At 37.9% G+C, this 12729-nt stretch overlaps 1 protein-coding gene across 2 annotated transcripts in view; it reads right to left on the bottom strand.

Annotated features, from left to right (window-relative positions):
• Positions 1-12729, bottom strand: part of LOC149837157 (putative E3 ubiquitin-protein ligase LUL2) — a 35320-nt gene that overhangs the window by 8861 nt on the left and 13730 nt on the right. For both annotated transcript variants that reach the window (XM_090005859.1, XM_090005858.1), the window contains exon 2: positions 1915-2386. In XM_090005859.1, coding sequence (XP_089861985.1) covers positions 1915-2386 — 472 coding nt within the window. The remainder of the gene's footprint in view (positions 1-1914; positions 2387-12729) is intronic.

The raw sequence follows: 12729 nt of genomic DNA, 5'->3' as shown, positions 1-12729 counted from the left end.
TGCAGGACCGATAATATCGTGATATATTTAAGTTACCGATATTTTGAAAATAGTGGTATATTTTATTGTTAATATCGCTTGTTCAATTTCTAAAGATAATATCGTGATATTTTCAAAATATCGGATATAACAGTGACTATGATATATATATATATATATATATATATATATATATATATATATATATATATATATCATTGTCACCGATATTGGCAATATTTTGAAAATATTGCGATATTATCGGCTATTTCAGGGTAACCGATAGTATTGGGAATATATCACAACAAAAACAAAATATCACGATATTATAGTGATATTTTTTTAGAAAATCATTATTTTTATTTTAAGTTTGCATTTCCTATTTTTTTTCTTTTATATTTTAAAACCTTTAAAACATGTTTATTTATATTTTTGAAAAAAAAAATAATTCAAAATTTATTATTTTCTTAGCTTTTTTGTTGTTATTTATATTTTTTTCAATTTTTTAAACTCCCAAGATATGACCGAGATTTATCAACTTTTGAAAATTTCTCCGAGAAATACCCTCACCAAGAAATTACCTTTAACAATACAAGTGACTATAATATATATATAAGGGGGATGGTCCACCCCTTGTCCTCGCCATCGAAATATGTATGTTAGACATAGTTTTTGGCAAATCTGACCATATGAATGTGATTTTCATGATTGAAAACATATAAATAGAATATTAGATCAAAGTTTTTTAATGTATAGGAAATTTCAGAAATTTTAAAACCGTTGATTTTTTAATCCTTATAAAATCCTACATACACATCAAAAAAGTTTGATTCAAGAGTTGATTCATATGTTTTCAACCATGGAGATCATATCCATATGGTTAGATTTGTCAAAAAACATATCTAACATAAACTTTTTGAAGTGGAGGACAAAGAGTTTTATGCTGCCAGGACAGCAACCGTAAGTACGGCAAGCAAAGCCAGCACGGCTAGATATCTGATCCTAGGTTTGGTTTCTCCATGTAAATATCAAAAAAAATGGGTGTATCATCCCCCCTCTCTCTCTCCATATATATATATATATATATATATATAGGGTAAATATTGGCTACTAATGAAAGTAAGGAATTAATGAGTAGAAATCACTATTTTCTTCAAAAAAAATTTATTTTTTTACGGATGTGATCTACATGGTTTGTTTAGTAAGAAACTTGTTTTGAATCATGTGATTATGACAAGTAATTAGTTTTTTAAAGGGGTCCAAAAATCAATGGCCCACAATGTGTCAAAATTTCATAACTCAAAAGATCATATTTTTACATCAGAAAAGCATGATCGAAGGCTTGATCCTGAGCAAACAAGCCATGTTGAACACATCCATGTGGTTAGATTGAGTGGATACAACTTGCACCTTGATTTCTAGCTCATTAGTTCCTTACCTTCATTATATATATATATATAGAGAGAGAGAGAGAGAGAGTATGTGTAATGTGCTCGTTCTACCCTGTTAGGCCCCTTCAAAAATCATAGTTTTCAGTATTTTTTTCTCACATCTAACACCATAGATGTGATCTATAGGTTTCGTTTAGCAGGAACTGGCTTTTGTATCACCAGAATCTGACCTGTACACAGGTTTTCCGGTGATCAAAAGTCAATGGCTATGAAGGCATCAATTTTTTATGGCTCATAAAAATACATTTTTTCGTCGAAAAAACATGATCCAAGTGTCGATTCCCACTAAATCGAGCATGTTAAACACATCTAACGGTTCAAATCTATCATGTATATATATATATAGAGAGAGAGAGAGATATGTGTGTGTGTGAGAGAGAGAGCCACGAGCGGTAACCAAACTCTATTCAGATTCCTCTCAAATCAGCATAGGCCACCAAATCCAATATCAGATCATCTACGGTTTCAAAAGACCAGTTCTTACCATGTGTCGACAAGGCATTACTGCCGTGTTCCTTCGCTCAGACATGCAAATCACACACTCTTTTCCTGGATCATCATCAAACTCTGTTTCACTTGATGAGCCTATACCATAAATCTCCTGCAATTCATAACGAACATCATCTATCCATAGTATCTGCTTGATGACCTTCACCTGGAACTCGCCACCTTCCTTCTTCTCAAGGACTGCTAGAGTGATCTGAGCACGTGACTTAGTATCAGGGGTCAGTGAGCATGCTTCAGCTGATATAACAAGAGGATAGACTTCACCAGGTGATGGCTTTGCGAGATCATCCAATTCAAAGAATCCAAGATCGACGCCAGTCCCTGAAGGCTGACAGAATTTCTGACTGAGGCCTTTCTGGAAAGGTAAATTGACGGGTTTGTAAACCTCTGGATCCTGTGGAGAGAAGCTACACTCGTTTCCTTCCTTTGCCATGTAAAAAATAGTGAAACTGTATTTTCAAACATAAAGCTCGTCACAACTAAGGTCTTGTGAGGCAGTCAATGTAGCTACTTGTTAGTTTAAAATTTAACAAATTAACAGAGAAGATATCACCATAGATCATTTTGAAGAAAGCCAGAACTACACATCTTATGATACCTTACACAGTCTGAAATGTCCCACATCTGTGGTCACATGGATGCAATCAAACCAAGTTAGTCTAGTCCAACAGGACTAATATCTGGGTCCTGATTTTGGTTGTCAATCTTAAATTTCAGAAAATATCATGTGACAGCTCTAAGCTACTCTAAACTAAAGATACTTTAAAAAGAATCAAATGGCTTTAGATTGTAGATACTCATTAACACTATAAGTGTAGTGGTGCCCAAGTGTGATGTTCCCAAAAGATGATGCAAGCAAGTGTGGAACCCGAAGTCATATGAGATCCTTTTCTATGCAGTCAAAAGTACTAGTCAGAGCCTACATGGCAAACATGTGAAAGCCCTAAGCCAGACTAGTCAGCCTAGTTGGGGCAACAAAAAAAAGAGAAACATGGAACTTGCAATAATATATAATGATATAGATTCGGTAGTGTGTGTGTGTGTGTGTGTGAAGAAATAAAGCTGTCAAAAGTAAGTTCCTACTAAAAACATGTAGACCACATCTACAAAGTTAGATTTAACAGAAAAAAAAACAATAAAAATTTTCTTTTGCTAGGTCGATTATAGGTACAATTCATTATAGCAAACTTTAACTGATATAAAACATATATATATGCATAATTATAGGTACAATTGATTATAGCGAACTTTAACTGATATAAAACATATATATGTACAATAAAATTGTCTGTTGCCTCGAAACTAAAAATATGTCATCAACTTCCCAATTTTCTTCTCTTAAATCTTGCAGGCTCACACTTTATCTTTCATGATTAGTTTCACATGTATTTTTGTAATATCTTATGCCATTCTTAGATTACTTTTTCCACAAACTCACAATACATGGTATTTCCTTCTTCTGTCTTTGTATACACATCTCCACACACACACACACACACAAGCATGCAAAAAGGGTTGTATTGTTAAAATACAGTTTGCGTATGGATCTGGATCCATATCCATACGCATGTTAAATGAAACACATGCTCAATATAACCTCATTAATGGCATTCTTGTAATATCATTGTATATGTTTTACTTTATAATGTTTAGGGTTTTGGAGGTCGAGCCATTGAGTGCCGCCCTAGCCATTGTGCATCTCTCTCTCTCTCTCTCTCTCTCTCTCTCTCTCTCTCTCTCTCTCTCTCTCTCTCTCTCTCTCTCTCTCTCTCTCTCCTTGTTTCCTGTGGAAGCTGAACCACATACATACGAAAGAAAATCTTATAGAAATCTGATATGGTATCAGAGCTTGATTAATCCTGTGTGTGAAGAAGTTCTGAAACTTGGCAGATCAAGCCCCTGATCAGCGTGAACAACAGATTTGAAATCTCATCTTCTGAAACCCCTTTTTCAGCGTGAACAGAAGCCCCCTTTTTCAGCGTGAACAGGTCCCAGCGTGAACATGTCCCAGCGTGGACAGTTCCAGCGTGAAAAGAAGATCTGAAATCTCATCTTCTGAAAGTTGGTACCTTTTCTCTTTTCCTTTCGGCGTTAAAAATCTCATCTTCTGAAAGTTGGTACCTTTTCTCTTTTCCTTTCAGCGTTCTCATCGTTCCTTTCTTTTCTGTTACTCATTTTTTGTTATTCTCGTTCATTGGTATCTGTTTATCTTCTTCATTCCATCGTCTGTGTTGATTCCATCTTTTCCTCAACATCAACGACGGGTTCTTCAGATGTGTGTTGGTTCCATCTTTTCCTAAACATCAACGACTGCATCCTTGAATTGCAGACAAACCGACTGCAGTCCCCTTTTTTATTTCAAACCAGCTTTTTGATTCCACAAGTTTTTCCTTTCCTTTATTGTTGATTTAGTGTTCTTTGTGCAACACTTTTGGTAGTACAGGTATATGCCTTATTAAAGTTTTATTGATTGATTAAGTGATCTCAAATCTGTTTATTTCTTTTCATTCATCTTGTTTGCTTATTCATTGTTTCACTGATATGGATTACTCTTTGTCATCTGGTCCCTCTGCCAATTTTTTGAGTCAGCTCGTTACAGAAAAACTTACTCATTCTAATTTTTTGACCTGGAAGAGGCAAATCCTTCCTTTTATACGGAGTCAGGATCTCGATGAACATTTATATGGTTTAGTTCATATACCACCACGGCTTATTTTGCAGGAAACCAAGGATGAGAAGGGTGACACAATTACCATTTCTATTAAGAATCCAGAGTATACAGCTTGGAGGAAGCGGGATCAGTCTTTGGTTGCTTATATTACGTCAACACTCTTTCAAGAAGTGTTGGTTACTCTTTCAGATGATTGCACTGCGGCGGATATGTGGATTAAGCTGTCTCTGACATACTCTCAAATATCAGAAGCCCGAGTTATGTACTTAAAAAATGAATTTCAAAGTTTGAAGAAAGGCTCCATGACAGTCATGGAATACATAGGTCGCTTGAAGAGTATTACTGATCAATTGGCTGTTGTTGGAAGTGCTAATGCAGATAAAGATAAAGTTCAACAACTTCTCAATGGATTGGGTCCTGATTTTGACATGTTTACCATAGCTTTATCATGCCTTCCTCACTTGCCCACTTTTGACGACCTCCAAGCGAAACTTCTCCAGCATGAGATGATTATGAAGCAAAGGGTAGAAGGAAATGAATCAGCTCGTCCTCATTCAGTTTTGGCCATGGACACTTTTGTAGGTTTTGGACGAGGGAATGGAGGGCATCAAGGAGGCAGAGGTCGCAGACGTTTTGGGCAGGAAGGACGTGGTATCTTGCCTACACCTAATATTTCAGGGGTTTTTAATACAGGGAATCAGAGGAGAGTGCCCACTTGTTTCTTATGTAACAAAAGAGGATATGTGAAAGCTGATTGTTGGTTCAATCTACAGAACAAAGGAAAAATAAACAAAATTGAGAATAAATTAGCTACTGCTGTGGACACAAAAGTGTCATCCACAGATGTGCAACAACTTTTGTTATCAGCATTGTCACAGATGACGATCAAGCAAAATGAACAAGGCGAATGGTATGTTGATTCAGGTGCCGCCACACATGTTACGGGTAATGCGGGTAAGTTATCTCACTTATTGCCTTATTTTGAAAAAGGTAGTATAGTTACGGGAGATGGAACTTATCACTCCATTAGTCATACTGGCAATGAACATATCCCTATGTCAAAGTCCTCACTTCACTTGTCCAATGTCCTTCTTGCTCCTAATATTAAAAAGAACATTGTTTCTGTAGCTAAACTTGTTGACGATATGAATTCTTCCGTCGAATTTACTCCCTCTTCTGTTTATGTTAAGGATTTACGAATGAAGGAGACATTCGCTAAGGGGGAGCGACAAGGAAACATGTACGTCTTCAAGGAGATTCCTTCAGTGTCTTCGCCCTCAGTCCCAGTCCTCCAGTTGAAGTCATCCAAGCATTCTTCAGTGTCTTCGCCTTCAGAGTCTTTGTTTTTTCCTTCATTGGAAGTTTTTAATTCATCTCATTGTAATAAGCCAGATGTTGAATCCATGTCACCTATGCGGTTACAAATGTCATGACACAATAACTAGCCTCTATGCTAGATCTTGTAACAGTTCTTTGCATTTGATTGCTCCATGAAACTAAGTGGTTATCGAAATACACACAATACTTAAAACTGACCACCTTGCCTTGGGATCTTTTGCCTGATCAACGGCAGAGTATTGATATTTCATTCACAAAGTATAGTATATCAGGACTCCTGAAAGTCAAGTATTGAAGAGCACCTGCTATGCTTCTGTACTGCTCAGGATGAGGTAACGACTCTTCATCATCATCTCTCAATCTTGTTTCTAGATTCATAGTTATTCTTATGAACTTGCAATGAATCATACTAGTGCGCTTGAGAAAATCAAACACATTTATGCTGCATAAAAGTCATTAAATCAACCCTCTTATCTGCTTCAATCCAAAGAAATATTGTAATGGACACAAACCTTCATCTAAAATTGTTCTCATAAAATCTTCTTCACTAGCGATGTGTGTCTCATTGTTGCCAATAATGAATGTCACCTATGTAGAGTAAGATAATTGTGATCCTATGTGCACCAATAGAAATAAACTAGGCGTAATCAACATCATTGTGTGTCAAATCATGTGATTGAATAGCTCTAAAAAGCTCTCAAACCATGTTCTTGATGCTTGTTTGAGTCCTACATTGCTTTATTAAGTCATGACTTTTTTTCATATCTCCTTGAAATCAGCCAAAGGGTTGCTTCATGTTTACTTCTTCCTTTAGATCACCATGTCAAAAAATATTTTGTTACATACATTTGGTGTAAATTTCAGCCATGTATAACAACCATGAAAAATACAACTCAAATAGTTTCCATTCTAGCAACTGGACTAAATTCTCATCATAGTCCAATCCATGCTCTTGAGTGTACCCCTTTGCAACAGACCATGTCCTAAACCTCTCGATGGTGCCATACATTTACACCCACTTGCTGCCAACCCATTTAGTGTTGCTGCATAACTCATTATAAGCTTTTGATTCTAAATTCCCAAATAACTTCCAATGAGAACACGATATTCTATAAAAATGCCTCGCAAATCACCCATCGATCAACAAAATGACATGGACTAGATGATCTTTGTGGTCCCTGGTCAACATGAGTCAAAAGCAGGGTTACCGGAAGCGCCTAGCTAAAAGGGGAAGTGTGCTTCCCCGAAGCGCGCTTCGGAAGCGCGAAACGTCGCGCTTCCGAAGCGTGGGGGGAAGCGTCCCCCTTTTTTGGGAAGCGCGTTTCCCTTTAATGGGGGACGTGTTTCCCTTTAATGGAGGACGCGCTTCCCATCACGCTTCCCCCTCGCTTCCTCCACGCTTCCCCCTCGCTTCCCCTGTTTTTTTCAATTTTTTGTATTTTTTTATTTTTATTTTTTTCGCTTCCCCCTCTCTTCTGAGACACTTCCCGAATCGGTCCTAAGTGGTCCCACGCTTCCCCGCTTCCTAAAATTTTGAAAGTGCCTCGCTTCCCGCTCCCGCTTCCCGTATCGCTCCCCGCTCCCGCTTCCTCAACTGGCAACCATGGTCAAAAGTATATCTTAACTCAGATGAGCCTCAGCAACTTCGGGCTAATCAGAATTGGAGGTCTCTATGCTTTCATCTATGATAGACAATGGGAGGATCATAGAGCTTTGATCTTGTGGTTGGCATATCCCAAGTGGATGAGTTAGAAGTGCACCCATGGGGGGGCGACGCCCCTGCCGCCCCCTTTCCTACTTCGGTCAAGCCGGCGGGCAGGGGCTGCGGCCCTGCCCCCTACTTTCACTTCCTTGGTTCAACCCCTAACATGGGTCAACGCTTCCTTTATTTGAGTAATCAGCTTTTATTTTTCGCAGCTCATGCAACGGATCTCGCTCGCGCCCTGAGGCCCGAGTCGTTTGTCACTTACGCCCGGAGACGTTCGCAACCCCGAGACTCCCTAAGGTAGGGGAAAGTTGTGCAAAAAGACAATAAACGAATTAAATTAAGCAATTAATACTAAAATGAAAAAAGGACAAATATATATATATATATATACGCTTTTAACTCAAGGATGCGGTTTCGCAATCCTTGTCCTTTCCTTTCTGTCATTTATTGCTTTTTGTTTTTTCTTTGTCGTCGCGCTTTAGTACACAGGCTTTTGCCTTAGCATTTACTGATTTATGTCATTTACTTTGCCCCCGCGCTTTAGTGCACAGGCTTTTGCTTTCGCATTTACTGTTTTTTGTCTTTACTTTGTTGTCGCGCTTTAGTGCACAGGCTTCTGCTTTCACATTTACTGCTTTTTGTTTTTGCTTTGCCGCCGCATTATTACGTGTACAGGCTAGTGTTTATGTTGTTTATTTGGCCAATGTACAGTTTCGTACACCGTGCATTGCTTATGCAGTTTATTTAGCTCGTTGTGTGGTTTCACACATTGAGTCTCGCTTTATGTCAATTACTTTACTGCCACACTAAAATGTGCACAGGCTTACGCTTACTCTTAAAGACGCAGTTTTGCTCATCCTTGCCTAGTCTTTAAAAAAAAATCATGCAAGATTCAAATATTTGAAATATCTATTGCTTTGAAATTTTGGGATGAAGGCGTAGTTGTTGTTGTTTGTTGTTGTATCTATTGTTTTGAAAGACAAAAATCAAACTTTTGGCGGTTGCACATTCACAACCAAGTCTTTCCCTCAGCCCCACGTAACCCTAAGAGTTACGTACGGTCATTCGTTTTGATATTCGATAATGACTCTGATATCCCCGGCCAAAGGTACGAGACGTTGAGATTTTCTAAATAGAGTTGGGGTTATATTGTAATATATGTATTTACATAAATGCACCCCCGTAGGACACGCAAGAGTGTATCCTATCCTACCTGCTTCTCAATTGCTCGTGTTCGAAAGACACGAGATTGCATATGAGAGTTAGAGTTTTTAAGAAAATGGTTCCTTGCGAGAATCTAGTTTTCTAAATACGTAGTTTTTGCAAAGCAAAGTTTGCTCGCTTATAGGTTATGAAATTGCAACTAAGCTGCCCAGGTCGGCACATTTGGGAAAAATGTTTTACAAATTTTGGTCTGAACTTCCGATATGACTCAGATAACCCCGGTTGGGGGCATTAGCATGTGTTTGGGCGGGGTTTCTGTTATGAAACGCATACCCCGTTGATAGAAAACAGTATCGCAAGACATGCGCAATATGTAGACAAAAAATGTTGTTCACACCTTCGTGTGTGTTTTTAGCCCATTGTTGGCTTTGTTCTCTTGATCTAGTAGTTGAACACACTTATTTTGAGTGCCATTATATGTAGACAAGGCTTGTTGTTTCACACCATTGAGTGTGATGTTAGCTCATGGTTGGCTTTTGTGTCCTTGTTCTAGTCGTTGATACACTCATTTCAAGTGTCATTTTATGTAGACAAAAGATGTTTAGTCACACCTTCGTGTGTGTTTTAGCCCATGGTTGGCTTTTGTACTCTTGTTCTAGTAACTGAACACACTTGATTTTGAGTGTCATTATATGTAGACAAGAGATGTTTATTCACATTTTTATGTGTGATTTTAGCCCATGGTTGGCTTTTGTACTCTTGTTTTAGTTGTTGATACACTCATTTTAAGTATTATTATATGTAGACAAGAGGTGTTTATACACACATTTGTGTGTGTCTTTGGTCATTTGGTGGCATGATACTTATGTTCTTGTTATAGTCGTTTATACACTTGATTTGTGGGTTTTGGAGGTCTAATAAGGTGATTGCTTGTAGCGGATGAACTATCGTTGAGATTTACAAAAATCCATATTTATGGGAATTTGAAATTTGGTTTTGATATAAGATTTTCTAACTCATGTTTATTTTATAGCACAATTGCTATGTGCACATCTCCTTCAAGAGAATTGCTCGATTGAATAATACTTGTTTTTCTCATCTTGTAAGCTCAAGTAATATACTTGATTAAAGTATGATTGGAGCATGTTCATTAATGACTCTTTTAGGGTTGATTCATTTCATTATATGATATCGTATGTATATGCTCGTAATGGCTTTTTAAGCCCTCACTCAATTAAGATTCATATTTTTTTTTTATGTATTGTCTGTTTGAAGGCTCTTTATGTTGTCCCTTCGTGGACTATTTCAATATTCTCCATTGGGGTTCTTGTTTATCCATTATTGGACCGTATGAATGCATTAAGCATTCTTATTATACATTTTCGCATACATTTTAAAATTTACTCACTTTTAATTATTTTCAAGTATATGACTTTTGAAAGTTGGTCTTCTAAAAACATTTTATATGCATAAGTAATTATCTTGTCTTGATGGATCCTATGCTTTAAATAAGATAATTAAGTGTTTATTAAAAAACAAGATAATTAAGCGTTTATTGAAATGCATAGAATATCTTTTTGCATCATTGTTTTTTGATGAATCATATGATATGGTTTTGTTGATTCATCTTTATTAGAATATTCAACTTGATTAAAGTTCAAAGATATCTTTTACTTGGACTTTTTTTTGTTTGTTCCACAGGATCTTGAAGATGAGATGGAAAGAAGTACCTTAGATAGATCATGGAAGGTGTTCACCATTAAAGACAAATGGAGAAAGACATTTGCAAATCGCAATGGCATCTTTACTAAAGACTCTTGAAGCCTTGAGATTCTTCCTCTTGTATTTCTTCAAACTTTTTGTTTCCCCACACAAAGTTTGAGGGGGGTGTTAAAATGTAACTGTAATTCCTTTTGTATATATATATATATTTCTTGTAATACCCTAAAAGGGTATTTTTGTCATTTCTATTTTATGCATATTCCATTAGGAATATGATTGTACTTTTTTATTTTTTTTATTTTAGTTTTTTTCTTTCTTTCTTATTTTCTTTTTTATATTCGTACCACCTTAGGGGGCCAATGTAGACGTTGGACCCCTCCAACGGTCATGGGCTCCAACAACTACATTGGAGCCCATCCAAGGCCCTCAATGTAACCCCTATAAAAGGGGGTCCTCTCCTTTGTATTTATATTCTTAAGGGAGCTTTAGCTCCATTGTAAAAGGGTTTTACCCTATTTCTCATAGTAAAGATATATTTTTTTTGCCTTTTGGCTTAACCCCTTTGTGGGTTTATGGGTTTTGCACTTTATGTGATTTAGTTGCCCTTTAGTGGGTTTATGTATTTGCACCTTAAGTGTGCATTTATGGGTTCATTATCGAACCCTTTGTTTTCTAAGGGCCCTGTCCTCGAAATTTGATAGGACCACATTTGCTCTTAGTGGCCCTAAAAATAGAGGAATTTTTTAAGTTTGGTCCAACCAAGAATTGCAAATCAAAGTGGACCAGTTGACTAGAAAGGTGGATCAACTACTAGCCAACCCAACTTCAGTAAATCAAGTTAGTAAAGTGTATGAGCTATGCGCTAGCCCTGCACACTATGTATCTGACTGTTTGACAGCACCGCTCTATCCTGCGTTTGTTCAGGAGCATGTGAATGTTGCCAAAAGTTTTACCAGACCGGTGCATGACCCATATATACCTACCTATAACCCGGGATAGCGAAACCACCCCAACTTTGCATGGAGAAATTCACACGACCCATTATCAATTCCTTCTCAGACACAGGTCAGACCGGGTAACTTCCCACAAAGTTACCCAAGCCCTACATTCCCACAGGCCCCTTCCCAGTTTAGGTAGCCTCCTCCTAAAAAACCCACATCGAGTCAATCCTCTCAGGAGAAGCTCCCTGAGGCCTTTTCTAATATAAAGGTCAACCTCAACTCCCACACGCAATCAATAGCCAAGTTGGAGACTCAGATTGAATAGTTAGCTGAGGCCTTGAGCAGGCGTCACGAAGAGAACCTTCCTAGTCAGTCTGTCGTCAACCCGAGAGGCAAAAAACTCATGCATTCTAGCCTACACATGACTGACTCACACCACGAGCAGGTTCAGGCGATTACTACCCTTTGGAGTGGGGAGAAATTTCACCCCATTCAGGAGACAACTAAAGAACCCAAAGAAAGATTTACTGACCAGTCGATCTTTTCTACCAGGCCCAAGGAAAGCAGCCAGACTGGGCCTTCACCTTCATATATTCCTAAAGCCTCTTTTCCTCGGACCTTAGAAAAACTAAATGATTTTGGCAAAAAGGGGGCAAGAAATGCTTGAGATATTCAAACATATTCACATAAACCTCCCCATGCTCGATGCCATCTAACAAGTGCACAAGTGCCCGCTTATGCAAAGTTTCTTAAAGAACTTTGCACACAGAAGAGAAAATCAATCTTCTTGACTGAGCAGGTAAGCTACATCTTTCAGCACCAAGCTCCATCTAAACTTTAGGATCCCGGGGCACCGGTCAACTCTTGAGTCATCAGGAACATGATTATTGGTCATGCACTGCTCGACCTTAGGGCCAGTATAAACATAATGTCGGGTTTCCTTTATGACATTTTTGAGATTGGGGATTTAAAACTCACCACAACCATCTTACAATTGGCAGACAGGTCCACCAAGCTTCCCTAGGAAACTTGTAAGAAGTGTTAGTCAAGGTCGAGGACTTTTATTTCCTTATTGATTTTCTTGTTCTAGATATAGAAGGCACTGATGTCGCTCACCGGACCCCTATCATTCTCGGTAGACCATTCTTGGTCACTGCCAACTCTTGTATTAACTGTCGTACTGTGGAGATGGATGTTTCTTTTGGCAATAAGCGATTGCGGATACACATATTTGATACTGCCATGAGA

Source organism: Nuphar pumila, chromosome 5, assembly GCF_984573655.1.
Source record: "Nuphar pumila chromosome 5, dmNupPumi1.hap1.1, whole genome shotgun sequence".
NCBI classification, from domain to species: Eukaryota; Viridiplantae; Streptophyta; class Magnoliopsida; order Nymphaeales; family Nymphaeaceae; genus Nuphar; species Nuphar pumila.
Note: the sequence above shows the minus strand (reverse complement) of the source record. Positions and strands in the feature narration are given on the sequence as shown.